The sequence below is a fragment of the Rhinatrema bivittatum genome, chromosome 2 (genome assembly GCF_901001135.1).
Source record: "Rhinatrema bivittatum chromosome 2, aRhiBiv1.1, whole genome shotgun sequence".
In the NCBI taxonomy this organism is placed as follows: Eukaryota; Metazoa; Chordata; class Amphibia; order Gymnophiona; family Rhinatrematidae; genus Rhinatrema; species Rhinatrema bivittatum.
In genome coordinates this window covers 25,251,967-25,276,780 of record NC_042616.1, presented here as the reverse complement: position 1 = coordinate 25,276,780, position 24,814 = coordinate 25,251,967, and the positions used below count along the sequence as shown (strand labels likewise).

At 45.5% G+C, this 24,814-nt stretch overlaps 1 protein-coding gene across 4 annotated transcripts in view; it reads left to right on the top strand.

Moving 5' to 3' along the window:
- LOC115083701 (oocyte zinc finger protein XlCOF6-like) overlaps window positions 1-18,944 on the top strand; it is a 90,156-nt gene extending 71,212 nt beyond the window's left edge. For 3 of the 4 annotated variants that reach the window (XM_029587671.1, XM_029587672.1, XM_029587669.1), the window contains 2 exons: window positions 15,476-15,599; window positions 16,976-18,944. In XM_029587671.1, coding sequence (XP_029443531.1) covers window positions 15,476-15,599; window positions 16,976-18,738 — 1,887 coding nt within the window. In that variant the 3' untranslated portion in view covers window positions 18,739-18,944. The remainder of the gene's footprint in view (window positions 1-15,475; window positions 15,600-16,975) is intronic. The other variant, XM_029587670.1, reaches the window with a different exon arrangement.
- Window positions 18,945-24,814: the final 5,870 nt, after the last annotated feature.

Genomic DNA, 24,814 nt, shown 5'->3' with positions numbered 1-24,814 from the left:
TGCCTTTGGGTCCTGGACTTTATTTCCCATACTGTGAGCATTACAGAGCTTTTCCAGATGTTGCTCTTTTTTTCCCCATTTTTATACAAGTATTTCATGTTTTACTTACCTTCAGGGGTTTATTCACCCATCCCTGACCATCCTCTCCTCATTTTCAACTTCACCTTATGCTGATGATTCCCAGATTTACCTCTATACCAAGAATCCAGTCCCAAATCTCAGCTTCTTGTCTGACATTGCTGCCTGGATGTCCTTCCACCACCTTAAACTCAACGGGAGCCAGACAGAGCTCCTCATCTTTCCCACCAAACCCACATCCCCTCTTTCTCCCTTCTTCCTGTATTACACTGGACAGCACTGCCATCCTCCCAGTCCCCTTAACCCATAACCATGAGGTCATCTTCCTCTCCTCTCTCTCCTTCTCTACACACATCCATAGCACTGCTAAAATGAGTCATTTCTTTCTCTATAACATCACCAACATCCATCCCTTCCTTTCTGAACCCTTATGTCCTCCCGCTTACATCAGTGCAGCTGGCTCCTCACAGATCTCCCGTGAGCCCTCTCTCTCCCCTACTGTCTGTCTTTTTTTTTTTTAATTTAAATTTTAATTGCAATTTTTTTAAACAGTACAACCATAATAATATGCATGTTCTAACAGCATACAGGCATGTATTCATAAGAACATAAGAACATGCCATACTGGGTCAGACCAAGGGTCCATCAAGCCCAGCATCCTGTTTCCAACAGTGGCCAATCCAGGCCATAAGAACCTGGCAAGTACCCGAAAACTATGTCTATTTCATGTTACCGATGCTAGTAATAGCAGTGGCTATTTTCTAAGTCAACTTAATTAATAGCAGGTAATGGACTTCTCCTCCAAGAACTTATCCAATCCTTTTTTAAACCCAGCTATACTAACTGCACTAACCACATCCTCTGGCAACAAATTCCAGAGTTTAATTGTGCGTTGAGTGAAAAAGAATTTTCTCTGATTAGTTTTAAATGTGCCCCATGCTAACTTCATGGAGTGCCCCCTAGTCTTTCTATTATCCGAAAGAGTAAATAACCGATTCACATCTACCCGTTCTAGACCTCTCATGATTTTAAACACCTCTATCATATCCCCCCTCAGCCGTTTCTTCTCCAAGCTGAAAAGTCCTAACCTCTTTAGTCTTTCCTCATAGGGGAGCCGTTCCATTCCCCTTATCATTTTTATTTATTTATTTATTTATTTTGACGGTTTTGTATATCGACATTCGTTAAGAAAACATCACATCGGTTTCCATAGAACAATAAATAGCCAACAGGGCTTTACAATGAACCTGATACAATAAACTAGGGAGGGGGTGAAGAAGGAGGGGGCGGGGAGGAGGTGGAGTGGGATTAGAGGGTGTGGGGAACCGGGGTTATACTGTACATATGGGTTAACATAAAAACATAGTTAAATACAATTATAATTAGCGTACATGAGGATTATAGTTAATATAAATATAGATAATGTACATTGAAAACTCGGAGGATAGAGTTAAGAATGGGGTATTCGGTGGGGGCCTAGGGGGGTGAGGGGAGGGGTAGGGGGTGGAGGCGGGGTAAAGGAAAGATGGAGCGGAAGGAATAGGGGGCTCATGAGTAGGCTCGGGCGAACAACCAGGTCTTGAGGTTCTGTCTGAATTTCTTAGAGCAGGTTTCAAGGCGAAGGTGGGTGGGCATAGAATTCCATAGGGAGGGTCCAGCTAGGGATAATGCACGTTGCTTGGTGGTTTTTAGATGGAAGAGTTTGGGAGAGGGTGTGTTAATGTTAGCGGTGTAGGGTGCTCTGGTGGGTCTGGAAGAGGAACGTATGAGTAAATATTCTGAGAACCAGAGCATGTCTGGATTGTGGATGGCTTTGTGGATAAGTGTGAGGGTTTTAAATTGAATTCTGGCTGTGATGGGGAGCCAGTGAAGTTGTTTGAGGATAGGTGTGATGTGTTCTTTTCTGCGGGTGCCTGTCAATATCCTTGCAGCAGCATTTTGAAGTAGTTGCAGGGGGGCAAGGCTGTTCTTCGGGAGACCTAAGAGCAGAGCGTTTGCATAGTCTATTTTAGATAAAATGAGGGCTTGTAGGGCTGTTCTGAAGTCATTGAGGTGCAGAATAGGTTTGAGTTTTTTGAGGGTGTGTAATTTGAAGTAGCAGTCTTTGATGGTGGAGGAGATAAATTTCTGTAGGTTGAATTGTGGGTCAAGTGTGACACCTAGGTCTCTTACAAGTTGCGAGAGGACTGGAGGAGAAGGGGGGGAGTTGGCTGAGGGTATGGGTACGTGGGGGGAGTTGGCTGAGGGTATGGGTACGTGGTTGATGGGTTGGGGTGAGATGATAATGAGTTCAGTCTTGTTAGGATTTAGGGCTAGATTGAGTTGGGTGAGTAGACTGTTGATGGAAGATAGGGCACTGTCCCATCTTTTTAGGGCATTGGGGATGAAGTCGGTGATAGGGAAAAGCACTTGCACATCGTCGGCATAGACGAAATGCGGGAGGCCGAGATTTGAGAGTAGCTGGCAGAGGGGGAGGAGGTATGTGTTGAAGAGTGTGGATGATAAGGAGGAGCCCTGGGGTACACCCCTTGTGATGTCAATTGGCTCAGATTCATGGTTTTCAATCTTTACCTTGTAGTGTCTGTCCTTTATATATGAATTAAACCAGCGAAGAGGGGTCCCAGAGATGCCAATGTCGGCTAGCCTGTCGAGTAATATAGAATGGTTGATAGTGTCGAAGGCTGCGGAAATGTCTAATAGGGCAAGGATGAATGTGTGACCTTTGTCAAAGCCTCCGATGACGAGGTTGGTGATTGTCCTCTGTACCTTCTCCATTGCAATTATATCTTTTTTGAGATGCGGCAACCGGAATTGTACACAGTATTCGAGGTGCGGAATTGTACACAGTATTCAAGGTGCGGTCTCACCATGGAGCGATACAGAGGCATTATGACATTTCTCTTCTACCCTTCCCCCTCCCCCCTGGGTAGGAAGTGTAGACCGTCCTCTCATATAGAGCTTCAATTTTCGTCGTAATCAAGGACCATAGTAATGTCCACATCGAGTATCACATGAAAACGGTTGACAGAGTTGACAACTTCAAGTCATATTTTAACATCATTAGTGCAAGAACAGCATAGTAGGCAACAGTATGAATATGCGTATGAGAAAGGCATAAGAGTATATAAGCGAGAGGGCCTAAAATCTGATCCACAAGTAAGACTGACCACCACGATCATTTGCTGATTGTCCATATGGAAGCGTAAAAACAAGCTACTACCCTTGCCAGTGATTTCACTTAACAAGAACGAAATACTGAGTGAGATAAGGTATGTGCTATGAGTTCATATCCTCACGTGGCCGCTCCATCAGGCAGCACCTTCCATACTTTATTAAATGAGGTCAACTGGTTGTATTTGGCCGCCGTCAGATGAGCTAACCGGAGCCCTTGTAGCGTAGCCTTCACCTCTGACATATCAGGTACCTGTTCCGACTTCGTGTCGTAGGATCACCAATCGTGAAGCAGCAAAATTTCTGTTGGTTAATGTCTAATCCCTCCATTGGGGCATTTAAAAGAGAGCTTATAGGATCTGCAATAAGTTGTTTCTTCAGTACCGTTCCCAGAACGGAGTAATCTTAGGACAATCCCACCACATGTGCCAATAAGAGCCTATATTACCACAATCTCTCCAGCATTTAGGTGAGACTGTGGGATAGATTTTATTTAATTTCTCTGGAGTGAGATGCCACCGATACAGCATTTTATAACAGTTTTCCTGTAAGCTTGCAGATACAGAGCTTTTACCAGCTCTCTGAAATATGGCCTCCCTCGTTTTCCTTGAAAGTTTCCTTCCCAAATCAGACTCCCATTTTGTTATATGAGAGAGGCTTTGTACCTCAAAATTATTTAAAAGCCCATCAATTTTCGATATCACCTTAATGTGCTTATCTGCATTGATGCATAAGTTCTCAAAAAGGGATCTGGTATTTCTAAGTTGTTGAGTAGCTAAGATATTTCTAATAAAATGTTGTATTTGAGCGTAAGCTAAAAAACTGGTGTCATCTAGCTCACATTTTTTAAATAGTTGTGACAGGCTTAGCATCTTGCCCTCGTAGAGCAATTGTCCTTTATGAGAAATGCCAACGTGTTGCCATTTACGAAAGAAGCTTGATTGAAAATCGATTGCAAAATCTGTATTATGGAAAAGATGTCTTTGGTAAAAGTAGCTATATTCTCCCACCAGTTTCTTTCGCCACGTTGTCCAAAGCTTTAAAGTGGTTTGTAATGACCATGGGATAGTTAATAATTTGCGCCAAGTATTCCTAGGCTGCCAAGGGAGTACCTCCAGAGGCATTGACCCAACCATAAGTTGTTCTGCTTAGGGACGTTATGTCGATTAATATCTAGTACAGCTCTCAACTGAGAGGCCATGTAATATAATTGTAAGTTAGGGACCCCCATACACCCCTTGTGGTTTAGGTAGGAAAAGAATACGCTTCGCCACTCTGGGGGGGTGTTGTCTCCATATGAAGTCAAAGATTTTCTTTTGTAATCTGCATAAAAGCGCTGTCGCCAGATAGATTGGTAATGTTGAAAACAAATATAGGTAATGGGGTAAAATATTCATCTTTGTTATAGCCATACGGCCCAACCACGAATGGGGCCCTATATGCCATTTATTGATGTCCCTATCGATAGAATTTATTAGCGGGGCATAATTAAGGGCAAATAAATTTTCCAATGATGGATGTTTGATTTATTTATTTATTTAACAGCTTTTCTATACCGACATTAAAATATACATCATATCGGTTTATGTTTTAACGTAAAAAAAGGTGGAAAATTTGTAAGAAAATCCCTAAATATTTTAACGCTTTCTTAGTCCAGCGAAAGGGGAACCGCTGTGTAATCATGGAAATTTCAGATTGCGATAAAGAGATATTTAGTAACTCTGATTTTTCAGAATTCATCTTAAACCCTGATATTGTACTAAATGATTTCAGTTCAAGTTCTTCCCCAACCAGTGCTGTTAGTGGTTCAGATAGGGTAAACATGATGTCATCAGCAAATAAACGCGCCTGCATTCCCGAAAGTGGACACTATGGCTTGTGCAGTCTCAAAGCAAACAACGATTCCCGTTGAGGGAGGAGAGGCCCTGAAGGACAGACGATTGGAGTCCATCCTTAAGCAGGCCTTCGACGCAATAGCAATGACACTGCAGATTGCTTTCGGCCAGAAATACGATGGAATCTGCGGCATCCTTCCTCACTGAAGCAAGCTCAGACCTAGTGCACACCCCAGACAGAGGCATTGCCTTGGTAATAGCAGCCAGAAGACAACTATGGCTACGAAATTGGTCTGCAGATGCGACATCTAAAGCAAATCTTACAAGGTTCCCCTTAAAGGATCTCTCTTGTTCGGGAGCATTTTGGAGAAGTTAGCCAACAAATGGGCTGAATCTCCAGTGCCTCGACTACTGGAAGATAGAGGTAAAAAGACCCCAGCGTTCCTCCCCCAGAAGGACCTAGGGCAGAAGTACGCAGCCCCAGGTACCTCGCCCCTCCAGAAGGAACCAGTTCTCCTGGAGCAGACACACCAAGAGTGGAGCAGGACTGGGGGACAGGCTCCAGCCGTACCCCACATGAGAAAAGACCGACCCATCCACAGGAAGAAGCCATAGGGGGTCGACTGCCCTCTTCTACCAAAGATGGGTCGATATAACGTCGGACAAATGGGTCCTAAATATCATTCGAGAGGGGTACTCTCTGGAATTCCGCTGCATCAATCAAGACAAAGTTATGAGATCACCCTGCCACTCCCACTGAAGAGACTGGCAGTAGAAACCACATTAACAAGACGACTCAGTCTGAAGGCAATAATTCCGGTGCCCACGCCCTAGCAAACTACTGGGCGCTATTCCATCTAGTTTATCACTTCCAAGAAGGGAAGGGTCATTCCGACCCATCTTGGATCTCAAGAACTTCAACAGTCATCTACGGATGCCACATTTCCACAAGGAAACCCTGTGCTCCATTATAATGGCAGTACAACCGGAAGAGTTCCTAACCTCTCTGGACCTTTCCGAAGTCTATCTTCACATCCCAGTTCATCAGGATCACCAGTACTTAAGAACATAAGAAATTGCCATAATGAGTCAGACTAAGGGTCCATCAAGCCCAGCATCCTGTTTCCAACAGAGGCCAAACCAGGCCACAAGAACCTGGCAATTATCCAAACACTAAGAAGATCCCATGCTACTGATGCAGTTAATAGCAGTGGCTACTCCCTAAGTAAACTTGATTAATAGCCGTTAATGGACTTCTCCTCCAAGAACTTCCTGCGTTTTGCGATACTGGATCACCATTACCAGTCCCGGGTGCTTCCCTTGGGCCTAGCAACTGCCCCCAGGACCTTCACCAAATCATGGTGGTCGTGGCAGCAGCACTGAAGAAGGAGGGGATCCTAGTACATCCTCACCTGGACGGCAGACTGATCAGGGCAAAATCTTCGGAGGAGAGCAGGCAGGTGACCAGCAGAGTCAAGAGCTTACTGCAGGAGTGCGGATGGGTCATGAACACCAAACAGAACAGTTTTCCTTCCCCCGAGGAGAAGAAAACTGAAGTAACAATCATGACAATTGACAACCAATGCATGCCTCAAGGTATGGGACTACCTTCAAGCCTGCTGCCTCATGGCATTAACCCCCGGAGGTCATTCCGCGAGCAAGTGCCCACACACGACCGCTCCAGTGCTCCCTACTGTCACGATGGAATCCACTGTCCCAGGACTACCCAATTCACCTCCATCTACCAGCAGAGGTTCAGGCTCAACCCCAATGGTGACTACAGGAAGTCCACCTAAGCAGAGGAGTAAGCCTATCCCTACTGAACCGGATCATGCGAGCCTTCGAGGGTGTGGAACCCACTGTCAGGAACTGACGGTCCAGGGACAAGGGAACAAGAAAGAGGCAGAATGGAACATAATCTGCCTGGAAGCTCGTGCAGTCAGGCTAGCGTACCTGCGATTCAGCCACAGACTCCGGGGCGAGTCAGTCAGACTAATGTCTCGGACATCGCGACAACAGTGGCTTACATCAACTGCCAGGGAGGAACCAAGAGCCGGGGATGGAGATAGACCCTCTCTTGGCAGGGCTGGAGATAAATCTATGAGGGATCTCGGCCTCCCAATTCGCAGGAAAAGATAATGTCTCAGCAGACTACTCCAGCAGAGAGAGCCCACACCCAGCGGAATGGATGCTGTCGACCACAGCCCTTCAACTGATAGTAAATAGCTGGGGCCTCCCAGCTTTGGATCTACTGGCAACCCGGCTCAATGCCCGAGTTCCCAGGTTCTTCAGTCACAGATGAGAACCACAACCCTGGGGACTCGACGCTCTCATCCAAACCTGGTCACAGGAAGACCTATTGTATGTTTTTCCATGACCTCCACTGGGCAGAGTCATCCGCAAGATAGAGCACCACAGGGGACTAGTTTACTAGTCACCCCTGATTGACCAAGATGACCATGGTACGCAGACATGCGAAGACTACTTGCGGGGAACCCTCTGTGCCTACCTCCACACAGGGATCTCACCCAGCAGGGCCCGATCCTCCATGTAGGTTCGTCTCGATTCTCTCTTACGTCTTGACCCTTGAGAGGCCCAGCCTGAAGAATCACAGTTACACAAGGCCGTGATGGACACTCTGCTTCCAGCACACAAGGTCTCCTCATCCCTGCCTTACATCTGGATCTGGAGAATATCCGAAGCCTAGTGTAAGAACCACGGGATTTTCTCGCGGACAGCCAATAATCCATGATCCTGGAGTTCCTGCAGGATGATATGAAGAAGGGGTTGGCACGCAACTCCCTCAAGCTCCAACTTGCCATACTGACCGGCTTCTCTGCCAAAGTAGACGGCATCAGACTAGCAACCCATCCAGATGTATCCCACTCCCAGAAAGGGGTTAAACAACTCCGACCACCCCTAAAGTGGCCGGTACCCCTATGGAATCTCTACCTAGACGAGACTTCCTGCAGATCAACTCGTGGTCTGCCACCACACCTAACATTGAAGGCGGCATCCTTGGTGCTCCAGCTTGTTGCATCTCCGAACTCAGGCTCTATTCAGTCAGGAACCGTCCCTAGACTCAAGCCTAGAATCATACAACTACGCACGGTCTACTCCATCTTACCGAAAGTGGTTTCCCAGTTTCATCTTCAGATGAACATAAGGATTCTGAAGACTCCGCCTCCTTCGCCATCTAAATGTCAGCAGACTCCTAGTCAGATACCTGAAAAGATCGGGACCTGTGGGCAAAACTGATCGCCTGTTCATTCTTCACAGTGGGAAGGAACAAGGGGAAGCGGCATCGCAGGCGACCATAGCCAGCTGGATCAACGAAGTAATTAATGCAGCATACAGAGAGGCAGGAAAACCATTACCTCTACAGGTCAAGGCTCATTCTACAAGGGCCCAGGCTCCTGGGCTGAAACCAAGCCGCTTTTGCCAGTCGAGATCTGTCGTGTGGCGACGTGATCCTCCCTACACACCTTCTCCAGGTTCTACTGCCTGGATGTTCAGGCCAGGGAGGACACAGCTTATGCAAGGGAAGCACTAAGTGGGTCACGGGCAGCCTCCCACCCTGTAGGGGAGTAGCTTTTGTACATCCCATTGGTCCTGAGTCCATCTGGCTACAAGCTAGGAAATGGAAAAATTAATTACCTGATAATTTTGTTTTCCTTAGTGTAGACAGATTGACTCAGCATCCCGCCCATGGCTGCTCCAGAAATAGAGAACCTCGGATATCAAATCTCGAGACTGAGCAAATAAGGGTAAGCCACGGCCTACCTCTAATCCAAGACACCCGCAGTTGCCAGGTGTCGGCGTTCATTGTTTCAATGCACTGGCGGTCTCTAGTTTCAAATTTTACATATATATAATCAGTTGAACCAGTTCAAGGTCAATCAAGGTCAATCAAGTATTAAGCAACTTATATCCACACTGGCTTTTCGAAGAGAATATTAAAGACCTGAGCATGCTCACGGGTATATGTAGGCTTACGTCTGCTTTGAAATCTGACTCCATCTGCTATCAGGAATACACTATACCCATTGTTCCTGAGTCCATCTTTCTACACTAAGGAATACGAAATTATCAGGTTAGTAATTTCTCCATTAATCCACCACATATTAAACTCTGAGTCATCCTGAAGAAGGAGTAGTTAACTCCGAAACATTGCAGTATTGGACAGACTACGGACTGCAAGAGACATCGTTGCATTGTGGATGGTTACTCAGATAAGTGCATTCAATAGCTCCAATATGGAGAATCCATGAACTTTAAGTACAAGTGACCTATGATTAAAAAGCTGAGTAGGGGGGCGTGGTTAACGCAGCCGATGAAAGCAGACGCATAGCTCTTGAGCTCCGCTCCCCCACGAGCCCGCTATCCGCCCCAAAGGCAGCGAACCGGGTAGATTTTTTGCGAAATTGCCTGGAAGACTTGCACTCAGGGTCCGCGTACCTTTTTTGATGGCCACCAAGCGAAAACCAGCCGATCTTCGGCAATTTTCTTACAACAAATTACCGCCGGATCCGGAGCAAGATGGCGCCTCGGACGGCGACTTCAGCGCGGGGGAAGGTGAGGAGGCCGAGGAAACGCGCGCGCTGGCGCCCGGCGGGGCTGCTCCCTCGACAGCTGATTATCTCACAAGAACGGAGGTACGGCAATGGTTTATGGACCTCAGAAAAGATATGAAGCAGCATAAACAGGACATTATGGCATCTGTAGCAGATCTAAAAGAAGATTTGGCGGCTATGGGGCACAGGGTCGATGACGTAGAAACCCGGGTGGAATCTCATGGCGAGGCCCTCAACACGCTACAAACTCAGGGCACCCAATATCAGTCTGATATTCTGGAGCTTCAGGAGAAAATAGAGGACCTGGAAAATAGAAACAGGAGGGCTAATCTCCGTATAAGGGGCGTCCCTGAGACTCCTGAATTTTCCGATGCGGCGCTTGTGGCTACCCAAATCTGCCAGCATTTGCTCCTTGGTGGCCCGGATAGTAACGCTGCCTCACCGGCCGACCCCCCCAGAGGTGCGCTTGGAGCGGGCACACCGTGCGCTGGGTCAGCGCCGGGATCAGCAGCCCCGTGACTTAGTCATCTGCTTTCATAGCTTTCTGATAAAGGAAAGGGTGTATGCTGCTTCTCGCTCACAGAAGGACATACATTGGCGCAATCTGACCATCTCAGTCTTTCAAGACCTTGCACCCGTCACCCTTCAGAAACGGTATGCCTTGCGAGAGGCCACAGCTGCGTTACGCTCCAAGGATATCAAGTATCGTTGGACTTTCCCTTTTGGCCTGCTTTTTCAGGCTCAAGGAGTTACCTATAGGATTAAAACTTTGGCTGATGCCGCGGAAGCCTTTCAAAAAGCACAAATTCCAGCCACGTTCCAGGTCCCTAAGATGGCGGTTTCCCTGGGAAAACTGGACGCCACCCCTCGTTGGCAACGAGCAGACAAGGGGGGAAAGAGGCTGAGGAGGCAATCTGATGTTCGCCGCTCCCCACAGAAGGACCTAGGGTGAAATCTTATTTTGAACAGTTTTTTTTCTACACTTGTGGGTTTCACTTCTGTGTTGCTGCTTTATAACAGAGGTGCGGACTTGCTGTTGTTTTTGGACTGACTTTTTCCCAGAGACCCTTTCTTATTACCATGCCAGGCTGAATGTGTGGTTTCTTCTGGTACACTACATTTTTGTTAAGCAAGTGGGTTTCTTGTTCAGGTTTTTGTTTTGTGCTTACTTTAGGCTGCGGGCTCAGGGGAGGGAGGGTTTTGGGGGTTTGTAGCTGCTGTATATCGGGAGACCACGGCTCCCATTATCTGTGTATCCCTGGGGCGGATGCTGGGATACGGTGTAATTATGGGAACACACACGGGGGCATTTGTTTTTTCTCTGTTATTTTGGATGGAGGGGGTTTGGATGGGGGTATCTCTTTTCTCTTTGGTTGTGCAATGGGTTGGGGAAATCTCACTATCTTTCTTGGTTAGCTGTTTTCCTATGACCAATGGCTACTAAGATTCTCTCACTTAATGTGAAAGGGTTGAACACCCCTCGCAAGCGTTCGTTACTTGCTAGGGAGCTCCAGCGTCAGAAGGTGGGAGTAGCCTTCCTGCAGGAGACTCACGTGCGTAGGCACCATGAGCGGCTGCTGACATTTCCAAATTTTTCTACTGCATGTTGGGCGGCTAGCTCCAAGGCTCACAAGTATGTGGGAGTGGGGATACTGATTTCTAATACCTGTGTGCATGAAGTCCTGCTTACCATTACTGACCCTCAGGGCAGGTATATTTTTCTACAGATTAGGGTGGGTACCAGTGTTATTTCCCTCCTTAACGTTTATTTTCCAAATACGGGTCAGGTGGCGTTTCTTAGTTCACTTGACCATCTTTTACAACAACATTTGGAGGGGGACCTGGTCCTGGGAGGCGATTTTAACGCCACCTTGTCTCCTAAAATGGATCACAGTACTGGCGCGGGGCTAGCCACTAGATTTCGTACTAGATGGTGTCGCTTCCTGACCAAATGGTGCGTTGTTGATATTTGGCGGCAACGCTACCCGCATTCTAGATCCTACACCTTCTACTCTAATCCTCATGGCAGCTATACCAGAATCGACTATTTATTTGTTTCAGTGCAGATTCAGGCCCGAGTACTCCAGACAGGGATAGAACCCATTACCTGGTCTGATCATGCTCCCATTTGGATTGAGGTTGCCCTCCATGATTCAGATCCAGGGTACCGACCATGGCGTCTTAACGAGGGTCTCCTTAAAGATCAGGGATTTCTCACTAAAATGGAATCCCATTTACAACATTACTTCCAGGAGAATACTACTGAGGGCACTGGTCCTTTGCTTATATGGGAGTGTTCTAAGGCTGTCATGAGGGGACACTTTCTATCGCAGGCTGCCTATTGTAACAAAACTAGGGCCCAGTCTAGGCTTACATTACTGTCCGACCTGGAAGCCTTAACTAAACAACACATTGCCACCTCCTCTCAATCAGTCTACCGACGCATATTACAAATTAAGAGTCAACTTAGCTCACTGGACGATGAAGCTATCAGTCATCGTCTCCTTTTATTAAAACAACAGTTTTTTGAAGGGGGTAACAAGGCGGGGCGTTATCTTGCGCATAGACTGCGTGCAGCCAGGGCCATAACAACTATTGAAAAATTGGATTTAGGGACTGGATCTCACATTACCACCTCTGATGGTATCCAGCAAGCTTTCACTAGATTTTATGCCCAGTTGTATGCCCCTGATGGCGTGGTAACTGACACTGCTATCGATGACTATCTCCGTTCGGTCCAGTTACCTAAGCTCACGGATTCGCAGAGGGCATATTTAGACAAACCCATTGACCAGGATGAGGTCCACCAGGCTATCAAACTCTTAAAGCCAAGCAAGGCCCCGGGCCTCGATGGATTCACGGGCTCCTACTACCGCAAATTTGCACATATATTAGTGGGTCCCCTAACGGACGCCTTTAACTCTCTCTTACAGGGTGCCTCTCTCGGTAGTGATTCCAATACCGCAGGGATAACAGTGCTTCCCAAGCCGGGTAGAGATCCCACTAAATGCAGCTCATATAGACCCATTTCGCTAATTAACATAGACCTTAAATTGTTGGCCAGAGTTTTAGCAGTACGGCTTAATGGGGTCTTGCCCACCTTAGTGCACAATGACCAAGTGGGTTTTGTACCAGGTCGTCTGGCGGCGGACAACGTTAGGAGGATAGTGGACATTATTGATTTGGTACACACTCAGCGGCAGCCAGCGGTCCTTCTCTCCTTAGATGCCGAGAAGGCTTTTGATTTGGTTCACTGGCCCTTTTTATTTAAAACCTTGCAGTCCATGGCCTTTGGCTCCTCCTTTATGTCTTGGTTGGCGAAACTATACGACCATCCTTTGGCTCAGGTAAAGGCGAATGGGGGTTATGGTATATCCTTTCCCATTAATCGGGGCACAAGGCAGGGGTGCCCATTGTCCCCTCTCTTGTTCGCTCTGTTCCTAGAACCCTTCACCACGACCGTCCGGGAATCCAAGGATATAGTGGGAGTACAGAAGGGCGGTCGTCATTTTAAAATTTCCCTTTTTGCGGATGACGTGATGCTCACACTTACTGATCCGGAAACGTCCCTTAGGGGTGTTATGACAGAGCTGGGTCGGTTCACTGCCGTCTCCGGCATGAAAGTGAACTATGATAAATCAGAACTTCTCAATTTAACTCTATTGCCTTCAGAGGCACAACTGATAGAACAAGCCTTTCCGTTTAAATGGGCCCAGCCTGCCCTGAAATATCTGGGGGTTCGCTTGGGATCTTCCAACAGTCAATTATTCTCCCTGAATTATGACCCTCTTATAAAAAAAATACTGCAGGATTTACGTAGTTGGCAGAATCAAATGCATTCCTGGTTGGGCCGCTTGGCTGTCATTAAGATGAATGTCCTCCCCAGATTTTTATATTTTTTTACCACTATTCCCATTTATTTACCCACCAGTGTTCTCAAACAATGGCAACGAATTTTGTGCAGCTATATTTGGCGCAAGCGACCTCCGAGGGTGGCACGGAACACGTTGTATCGTCCAAAACTCAGGGGGGGTGTTAACTTACCAAATTTGTTATGGTATTATTCCGCTGCGCAACTGCGAGCTCTGGTTGCCATCCATCGCTCTCATGACATTCCACAGTGGGTGCATTTAGAACAGTCACTTCTAGGGGATTTCCCCATATCTGCGCTACCCTGGCAACCCAAAGTTACGTGGGGACCACTCCTCTATCTTCCGTTTGCGCTCCGCACGACTCTTCGTGTTTGGCGCACTTGGAAACTTGCCCTTGTTGGTCCTGAGAAATACTCTACCATGACCCATATGCGGTCTAACACAGTATATTCTACCCAGGATAACTCGGCGACCCTGAGTCAGTGGGCGTCTAGGGGCCTTATTTGTTTGTTCCAAGTCCAACAGTTAGGGGCTCTTTTGACTCGCGATCAGCTTTGCTTAATGTACTCCTTGCCTGCGATAGATTTCTTGCATTATGCAAAGCTGCACTATTTTGTTCAGCGGGGCCTTCGTGGACGTGACTTGACATTAAAGGGTACCCTTTTTGAAAACTACTGCAAGAATGCATCCACCATACGAGGCGTTATCTCTAAAGTGTATGGCATTCTTAATGGACTGGCAAGGGATCCCCCCCGTCATCGTGGTCTGTGGGACCGGGACTTTCAGTGTCAGCTGGACGATCAGGATTGGGATGCTATATATATTAATGCTCATAAATGCTCAGTGTCGGTGGGTCTCCAGGAAAACTGTTATAAACTTATATATAGATGGCACTATACTCCGGTCCAATTACATAAGTATCGCCCATCCCTATCGGATTGCTGTTGGAGGGGGTGCGGGATCACTGGCACCTACTACCATTTATGGTGGGAATGCCAGCAGATTGCTCTTGTTTGGCGGGAGGTGTTCGATTGGTTGTCCACGTTTATCCCGGACCCGATAGCAGCTGAGCCTTGGCATGTGCTCTTAGGCCTTCCAGTTCCCGGACACAATAAACACACTCAGAGGTTCTTGACACATGTTTTTATTGCTGTTCGCTCGGAAATTGCATTACACTGGAAAGGGGCCACAGTGCCGAACATGGCTAAAATACAACATAGGTTACACACCTTTTATCAACTCAGTAGACTTACTGCTGTTCTTAGGGATCGTTTGGGTATTTTTGAGAAAATATGGGTTCATTATGTTCACTGGCCTGGGTCTCAGGCACTCTCAGTTCCCCATGCTCCTTCCTCTTGAGCGTTTATGAGGCTCCCTGGAGCTTACTGATGTTTTTCGGCCTTTGGTTTTTCCCTAGTATGTCTCATGTGCCTCCATGATCCTTCAGTTTGGGGTGCCTCACTCTGGACATATTGGGCGATTTTTCCTCAAGCTGTTGTCCTCCTTACTTTTCCCCCTTTCTAGTCCTTCTACTCTTACTCTTATCTTACCCTCATTTTATCTTTTTTTTTTTTTTTTTGTTTTGCACACTTGTATTTCGATGTCCCGTTGTGTGTGTGTGTGGGTGGGTGGGGGGTGGGTTTTGGGGATAGGATATACTTATACACTGTATGAAAATTGGTCAATTGAGGTTTTATCTTTTCGTGCATGGACCTCTACGACTTCATTTGTATTTGAGTTCTGATTCATGTTTCCGGTTCTTGTTCTGTTTTTTTACTATGTTGTAGCTTTGATTGCCAATAAAAACTTTTATAAAAAAAAAAAAAAAAAAAAAGCTGAGTAAAACAAGTCTGGCAGTGCCCCCTCTTCCATGATAAAATGTTATGAGATTAAAGCCAGCTGAACCCCTCCAAGTGTTCCTGAGTGTTTCTGGTTTGTGTTTCAGGTGCCGGTGACATTTGAGGACCTCACTGTCTCTTTCTCTCAGGAGGAAGGAGGTTGTTTAGATGAAGGACAGAAGGAGCTTTACAGGGATGTGAAGGAGAATTATGAGAGCCTGAGCTCTGTAGGTAAGGATTGCATTATCTCTAATTTTAATAAATACATGGGATGTTTTACTAAGTCATTTTTTCCTGGATCAACTCTACACCAGAAATGTCCAAATGGGGCTGGATTTAGCAATAGGTGTACGAGGCCTGTCCTCTCTTCCTCTCCCCTCCCTATGCTTTGTCCTCTCTCCCTCTCCCCTCCCTGTGCTTGGTCCTATCTCCCTCTCCCATCCCATGCTTGTTCCTCTCTCCCTCTCCCCTCCCCATGCCTGCTCCTTTCTTCCTCTCCCCTTCCCATGCCTGGTCCCCTCAACCTCTTTTTCTCCCATCCCTGAGATCTCCTCTTTGTGTTGATACCTGAGATCACTTTTCCTCAATAAAAAGAAAGTGAATTATGCAGACACACAAGTTTGGAAAACTACTTTATTTATATAATGTAATAGAAAAGATGGAATTGTTAGGGATGTGAGAGATTTTTAAGTGATCTGTGCTTTAGATATAGATATGCTATTGTATATTAAATGTGGTTTCTTATTATTTTAATTTGTTATTGTAATCTGATTAGTATTGTAGATCCACTATAAGCAGATAATAATAAATGATTTAAAAAAATATAATAGTAGATAAGCCCAGAGGAACCAGACCCACAGGAATCCTAAAGGAGGGACCTGTGTTATCTCCAGTGTTCCTGTATTACAACAGCTTTATTGCTGCTCGGATAAAAATGTCACATCATTAGTGGCAGGGGTAGGTATGATCCCAACTCCTGTGTTAAAGGATCTTCACTGGCTTCCTGTGCAGAGTCGCTCTTAGGTGAAACTGATGGTAATATTCAGAAATAAAGTGTTTGATGTCTTATAAGTTAGAAGGTTATGAGCCACCGATATCATTGAGGGCTGAAGGGACAGGGATGCTTCTGTTCCCTCTGCTCATGAGTACTGATTGTTACTAACACGTAAGAAAGCCTTTACTTTCTCTTGCTCTTCCAGTTGAGTTCAGGATGGAGGGTGATTTAAGAGTTCAGAAAGTATTTGAAAATGTTATTGTTTAAAAATGTTTTTAATTTAACAGTTTTATATTATGTTGTTCTGTTTTATTTGTGATTGAATGTGCGTATATCTTTGTAATCCACCCTGAACGATTGCATTGGAGGAGGCGGGGTATAAGTTTTATAAATATATAAATAAAACAAACCATAGGAACTGTATAAAGACATCACACAGGAGTTCTCACAGGCATCTCCTGAAGCTTTTGCTTCGTTAGAAAAATCTCTAATATTAGAGATCCTATGCAGTCATTGTGTGATCTTTAAAAAGTCTGATCCCAGGTCATTGATAGCTTTCCATTCCATTGTCACTGACACTGACACATGATTAATTCTTTCTTTTTATATCCAGCAGCCAATGAAGTCATACAGGAAGAGAAGAAGGAGGAGAATCAAGAAGAACACCCTATAGTACTGGCACTTACACCAAGACAATCAGGAAATGTCTTTGAGAATCTTTCCCAGAAGACTGAGGGGGGAGACACGAGCCAAAGTCAGCAGGAATCGGAGAAGAAGCAGCGAGACCCTGCAGGAGACTCAGTGGATGGAGTCACTGCATGGGAGAGAAGTGGCAGGGAGCTCACAGCCATCCCTGAGCACCAGAGACACCTGAGAGCAGAGAGACCCTTCCAGAGTAGTAACAGGGATCAAATGACTTCTGAACCCATCCAGCGACAGGAGGAAGGGAAGAAATCCTTTCACTGTAACACCTGTGGGAAAACCTTTGCTAGGAAATGTCATTTTATATTGCACCAGAAAACCCACACAGAAATGAGAACTTTTCCATGTTCTCAGTGTGGAAAATGTTTCAAACAGAAGGAAACCCTGAAATTACACCAGAGAATCCACAGTCAAGAGAGCACTTTCACTTGTATTGAATGTAAGAAAAACTTTTCTAGCAGGAGCTCCTTAATGATACACCAAAGCACACACACAGGTAAGAGATCCTTTCATTATCCTCAAGATGAGGAATCTTACAGTTCTGAGTTCTCTTTATTAAATCCCCAGAAAATGGAGACAGAAGAGAGAACATTTCCATCTTCTGAAAGAGGAGAAAACATAATTCAAAAGCAAGACCTAATACTAAATGAAAAATCACAGAGAGAAGAAAAATTATTCATGTGTACTGATGGTGTCAAAATCTTCAATGAGAGAGAAATGTTCACAGGACAACTAAAAAGCCAAACAAGAGAGAAACCATTTCCATGCCCTGATTGTGATAAATGCTTTAAGACAAAGGGAGACCTGAAAAGCCATCACAGGATGCACACTGGAGAGAAACCATTTAGTTGCTTTGAGTGTGGTAAACGTTTCATTCATAAAAGGGATTTGAAACACCATGAGAGAATTCACACAGGTGAGAAACCATTTACATGTGCTGAGTGTGGTAAATGCTTTAAGACAAAGGGAGAAATGAAAAGCCATCAAAGAATCCACACTGGAGAGAAACCGTTTACATGCTTTGAGTGTGGTAAATGCTTTAAGACAAAAGGAGACATCAAAATCCATCAGAGAGTCCACACAGGTGAGAAACCATTTACCTGTAGTGAGTGTGGGAAAAGTTTCAGTCGGAACGGAAACTTCAGATGTCACCAGAGAATCCACACTGGAGAGAAACCATTTACATGTAGTGAGTGTGGGAAAAGTTTCATTCATAAATGGGTCTTGAAATACCATCAGAAAATTCACACAGGAGAGAAACCATTTACATGTAGTGAGTGTGGGAAAAGTTTTAGTAGGAAGGGAAATTTCAAATGTCACCAGAGACTCCACACAGGAGAGAAACCATTTACATGTAGTGAGTGTGGGAAAAGTTTCAGTCGCAACGAAAACTTCAAATGTCACCAGAGACTCCACACAGGAGAGAAACCATTTACATGCTGTGAGTGTGGAAAATGCTTTAAGACAAAGGAAGAAATGAAAATCCATCAGAGAGTCCACACAGGTGAGAAACCATTTACATGTAGTGAGTGTGGGAAACGTTTCAGTAGGATAGGAATCTTCAAATGTCATCAGAGAATCCACACGGGAGAGAAACCATTTACATGTGTTGAATGTGGTAAATGTTTTAATCAGCAGGGTAGTTTGAAAACACATCAGAGAATTCACACATGAGTAACCATTTACATGTAGTGAATGAGATAAAAGCTTCAGAATCAAATTTCTCATATGGTGTCAGAGAATCCACCTTGGAGTACCGTATTTTTCGCTCCATAAGATGCACTTTTTTCCCCCCAAAAGTGGGGGGAAAATGTATGTGCGTCTTATGGAGCGAATATAAAAAAAAACTAAAAATCTAACAAACCCCCCCCCCCCACCATCCTGACTCTCCCAAGACCTGCCGACTTAATTTACTACAACCCCCCACCCTCCTGACCCCCCCAAGACCTGCCAAACGTCCCTGGTGGTCCAGCGGGGGTCCAGGAGCGATCTCCTGGGCTTGGGCCGTCGGCTGCCAGTAATCAAAATGGCGCCGACGGTCCTTTGCCCTCACTATGTCACTGGGACCGACCAATGGCAGCGGTAGTCCCTGTGACATAGTAAGGGCAAAGGGCCGTCGGCTGCCAGTAATCAAAATGGCGCCGACGGCCCTTTGCCCTCACTATGTCACTGGGACCGACCGCTGCTATTGGTCGGTCTCAGTGACATGGAGAGGGCAAAGGGCCATCGGCGCCATTTTGTTTACTGGCAGCCGACGCCCGAAGCCGAGGAGATCGTTCCCGGACCGCTCCTGGACCCCCCCGCTGGACCACCAGGGACGTTTGGCAGGTCTTGGGGGGGTCAGGAGGGTGGGGGGTTGTAGTAAATTAAGTCGGCAGGTCTTGGAGGTGGGTAAGGAGGGTGGGGGTTGTTAATTAATTTAAAGGGTTGGGATGGGGGTTTTTTTGGGGGGGAGGGGTTCCCAGAGAAAGAGAAAAGTTTTCTGATCTGGGGAGTGGACCGAAATGGCCCTCCCCAGACCCGAAAACAAAATGGGGAGAAAAAAAAAAGCTATGCACTCCCCTAATTTGCTCCATAAGACGCCCAGACGCAGAGCCGGTTTAGCACAAATTTTTTTTTTTTTTTTTATTTTCCCCCTCTGAATCCTAGGTGCGTCTTATGGAGCAAAAAATACGGTACTTTGTGAGGTAAAAACTTTAGAACAAAGGAAGAACTTTCAAGTCACCTGAGAAGCCACACAGGAGTCAAATGTAATTCACACACTTTCCTATAATTTTGAGGTAGAGGTCCATCTGTAGCGAATGTTTTCCAAATGTAGAACCTTAGTAACTTCTTTCAATTCATATTGCTTGCGCAAAGTGGAAGGTGCCAAATCATTAAAGATAAAAATCTTGTGGCATTCCCAAAGCCATTCATTTTGCTTTCTGGCCACAGCGTAAAGTTGCTTCTTAAGGGCATAGCCTTGCAGACAAAAAATAATATCACAAGCTTTATTATCAGTCTTGGGGCCCAATGCTCTATGAGCGCTCTCAATTTTTATCTCCGGAAAATCTGAGGTAGAGCTACCATCAGGGGCTCTGAGTAAAAGCTTGCAAACTGACAACACCACTGTCAGTCAGTTAACATATTCAGACAATTCTGGGATGCTGCAAATCTGTAAATTGCACCGACAAGAACGGTTTTCCAAGTCCTCCAACTTTTCGGCAAGCAATACACATTCATTTTGCAAAGCTTTCTGTTGGTCCGCCACTTTTTTAAGTGAATCAGCCTAACTTTCCACACGAATATCCTTTTCGTCAACTCTGGTGCCCAGAACCACCATATTTATGAATTTGTATAATTTTGTGCTATTTGTTTGTGTTGCTATACAAAGTATTGTGCTTTAATTATGTATTCTAATAAAAATAAAGTTTAAAAAAAAGAGTATTAGCAGTAAACATGAGAGAATGAGCTCATTCCCAACTTACTCTGTCTTATGAATGAGGTTCATTCCTGTCAGAATATGTGCAAATTACCTCTTGAAAGAAACAATTTACATATCCTGATTGTGATAAAATTTTCAGTAACTAAAGGATTCATACAGGAGATAAAAACAGTATTCAAGCTTATGTAAAGGCATCAACAGATCCCAGTTCTCAAATAGTGTGTAGTATGGAAGTAAATGGCCAAAATCAGCCTCCATCCTTAAGCTCAGATGATCATTTCTGTGAATGGAAGGAGTGAGAAATTAGCAGCACATGATGGGAAAGAGGTGTAAAATGAGAGCAAAAACTCTTTAAAGAATCTGAGTAGCAGATGAGGAAACTCAATTGACACAAGCATAAATATAGTGGGAAATACAGAGAATGCTTCAGAAACCTCATGTGGATCAAAATCTTGACTTAGGAATTTAGACTTGAAGGAAAGCACTAGTATCACACCCTTGAGATAATTGAAGAATTTGTGGTGATCTGGGACAATCCTGTTCCAATGGATAAAAAGCTCAATGCAAGAAAACTGGAGCTCGTGGTAAAGGAGAAAAGCACAAGAAGAGCATTGCTGATAGGAGTCAGTACCAAGTAACTATTCTGTGATTCAGATGGAGAAAGAGAAGATCCTCAACTTTCAAATAATGCAATTAGATATCAGGAGAGTGTGGCAGAGAGATACAGAAATAGTCCTAGTTGTATTGAGTGCCAGTGGCCTGAGTAAGAAGAATTTTCAGGCACAGCTGGAGATGTTGCCTGTGCATATAACTTCTTATGACCGTCAGAAGGAGGCTCTCTTTGTTACAATGCAAGTATTATGAAGGGCATTAGCAGAGAATGTGAGAGATTGAGATCTTATTCCACATACCCTGACTTGGTATTTGTCTGTACTGAATGTGACAAGAATTTCACTCAGCTCCACACCTTAAAAGGCACCAAGTGCTCCATTCAATCTGAGGAACAGAAAATGTTATTTATTAAAAATATTTATATTCTGCATAATATGAAAATAAATTAAGCAGATTACAAGTTTCTGAGATTAAGCAATAAAAATAATTACAACATTAAATAAACAAAACTAATAATAAAATTGTTAAAAAGCTGCCTGAAACAATAAAGCCTTCAGCTGTTTCCAAAACACTTTTATGTCATCAATTGCTCGATGATTGTGAGGCAAAGAATTCCAATGAGAAGAACCTGAGACAAAAAAAAGCTTGGCTCCGGCTTTCTTTTAGATGCACCCTCTTACTACAGGGGGATATCCAATAAAAACTTCCCTTGAGAACGTAATGTACATGTTGGTTGATAATATTTTAGTAAAGATGACAAGCAACTTGGGCCTTCCTGTTTTATAGTTTTAAAGATCTTGTAATCAATTTAAATTCAATGCGCTGTTTAACTAGCAGCCAATGAAGTTCCTTTAGAATCGGTGTAATATGGAACAGAGCAACTCTTGAACATAAGAAATTGCCTTACTAGGTCAGACCAAGGGTCCATCAAGCCCAGCATCCTGTTTCCAACAGTGACCAATCCAAGTTACAAGTACCTGGCAAGTACCCAAACATTAAATAGATCCCATAGCAGTGGCTATTCTCTAAGTCAACTTGATTGATAGCAGTTAATGGACTTCTCCAAGATCTTATCCAAACCTTTTTTTAAACACAGCTACACCAACTGCACTTTCCACATTCTCTGGCAACAAATTCCAGAGTTTAATTGTGTGTTGAGTGAAAACAATCTTTCCTTTGATTAGTTTTAAACTTGCTAACTTCATGGAGTGCTCCCTAGTTCTTCTATTATCCTGAAGAGTAAATCACCGATTCACAAATACCCGTTCTAGATCTCTCATGATTTTAAAGACTTCCATCATATCCCCACCTCAGCTGTCTCTTCTTCAAGCTGAACAGCCCAAACTTCTTTAGCCTTTCCTCATAGGAGAGCTGTTCCATCCCCTTTATCATTTTGGTTGCCCGTCTCTGTACCTTCTCCATTGCAACTGTATCTTTTTTGAGATGTGGCAACCAGAATTGTACACAGTATTCAAGGTGCTGGTCTCACCGTGGAGCGATACAGAGGCATTATGACATTTTCTGTTTTATTCACCATTCCCTTCATAACAAGTTACTAAGATTCTGTTTGCTTGTTTGCTTTTTTGATTGCCACAACACACTGAGCCGATGATTTCAATGCATTATCCACTATGACGCCTAGATCTCTTTCCTGGGTCATAGCTCCAAATATGGAACCTAACATCTTGTAACTATAGAATGGGTTATTTTTCCCTGTATGTATCACCTTGCACTTCCCGCCAGACTGATGGAAACCCCCACCCTATGGGGCCTCACCCTCAAATATACCCCTGGATTCCGTGGAATGATGAGCCATGAGAAAAAATGGCAGGGACAATAGTGAGCAGGCGGCCGCTCTTCTGCGGTAATACCTAAAGGTCCCTCCCCCAGTTGAGAATTCCTGAGGTGATTTCTGAGATCCTTCAGAGGTATGCCTTGGTCTGGTAGCCAGTTGCGTGGACTTTGCTGCTTAAGCAGCTGGAAGGCAGTGGGTACAGTAAGCTGAATGTGGCGGTAACAGCCAAAGCCCTCTCCCCCTGCAGCCGGAGACAGTCTCTGTACTCAGCCACTAACTGCAGAGCCCAGGTAAGTAAAAAAGAAAAAGATTTCTCATGAGGCAGAGGGAGTTTTCATTAAGACTTCCTCCGGTCTCCTTGCTCAGTGCGCCGTACCGACATCATTCCCGAACCCGTTGGGGTAAGGGGAAGTGGGCTTCTGAGCCGGTTGAGTGCCCCCTCCCCCCCCCCCGATGGGTTAGGCCCCATTTCAGGCTTGATGGGCACACCGCGTCGTAGGCCATGGCAGCTCCATCTTGCATGAGTCTTTGTGTGTGCCATATTGCCCTCCATAGAATGGCGGTACGGCTCTGCGCACGCAGTGCACGCAAAACATCGAGCACATACATACGTGCACAACCTACTAAGCACAGAATACTGGTAAAGCCGGGCACACGGGCTGTGCATGCACCTTGCCACATTCCGCCTAGGCGCCCAAAATCTGTACACATAAAATTATAAGCTCGAGCCAACAGAACGCACTGTTACCGCTGCCCATGGCTCCGGCAGCCAAGAAACATAAGCGCCTCTCTCTCTGCGCTGCTTTCCATGTTAGGCCTTCACAGTCTGACCTGGATTCCAACTTATGTCAGCACTGTGAGGAAGCCCCAGGAGAGTTGGCCTCCCCGGACCTTGCTAAGCCTGGCTTCTCCCATTCAGAGGATGCGTTACCACAGCCTTAACTGGAAGTACCACAGATCTAAGTAGCCCCGTGAGTGGGTCATCCATGGGAGAAGGAAATTCAGAGGTGCTTACCTTAGTACCTCCTGGGCTAGGCATGGACGCAACTGCCTTCTCATGGGTGGAATTTTTCCAGGGCCTTCAAGCCTTCATACAGGACCAGTCTGCTACCTCGCTTGCCCCTATTCGGACGGAACCTCAGCCGGTAAGCCCTCCCTCTCCCAGTCCTATTGGCAGAGCTCGAGTCATCCCCCACCTCACCAAGGGTATCCCTGGCAGGGACCCGGATGGCACGGACAAAGAGGAGGATATGGATTCCTTGGAAACTGGGGAAATTCCCCCTGGCTTAGAACCATTTCGGACCATGTTACGGTTTTTCCATAGAGATGAATTGCCGGCCCTGGTTTCCCAGACTCTGAAGATGCTGGGAGTTCCAGGGGAGGACTCTGTGACGGAACCAAAGAAGAATCCCATTCTGATTTCTCCTCAGAAAGCCTCTTGCTACTTTCCAGTACGGGAAGCCATCCAGGGGTTGATTGTCATGGAATAGGATGCCCCAGAAGAAAGTTTTAAAGGGGGATGAGTGTTAGAAGCTCTGTACTCATTGGAACTGGCAGTGAGAGAGCGTTTGCATTTCCCTAAAGTGGATGCACTGGTCTGTGCCATCTCTAAGTGAACTATCCCAGTGGAGGGAGGAGCGGCCTTAAAGGATGCGCACGATAGATGGAGTCCATCCTTAAACAGGCCTTTGACACAGTATTAATGACCTTACAGATTGCTTCTTGTTGTGCCCTGGTAGCTCGTTCGTGCCTGCTCCTCTCTCAGGAGGTGGATTATTTAGGGGTGAATGCAAGAAGAGTTATGGAACCCGTTGCCTTTTTAACTGACGGGGCTCAGATCTAGTCTGAACTTCGGCTAGAGAAGTGGCCTCAATGGTAGTGGCCAGAGGACAGCTATGGCTGCAGAATTGGTCAGCAGA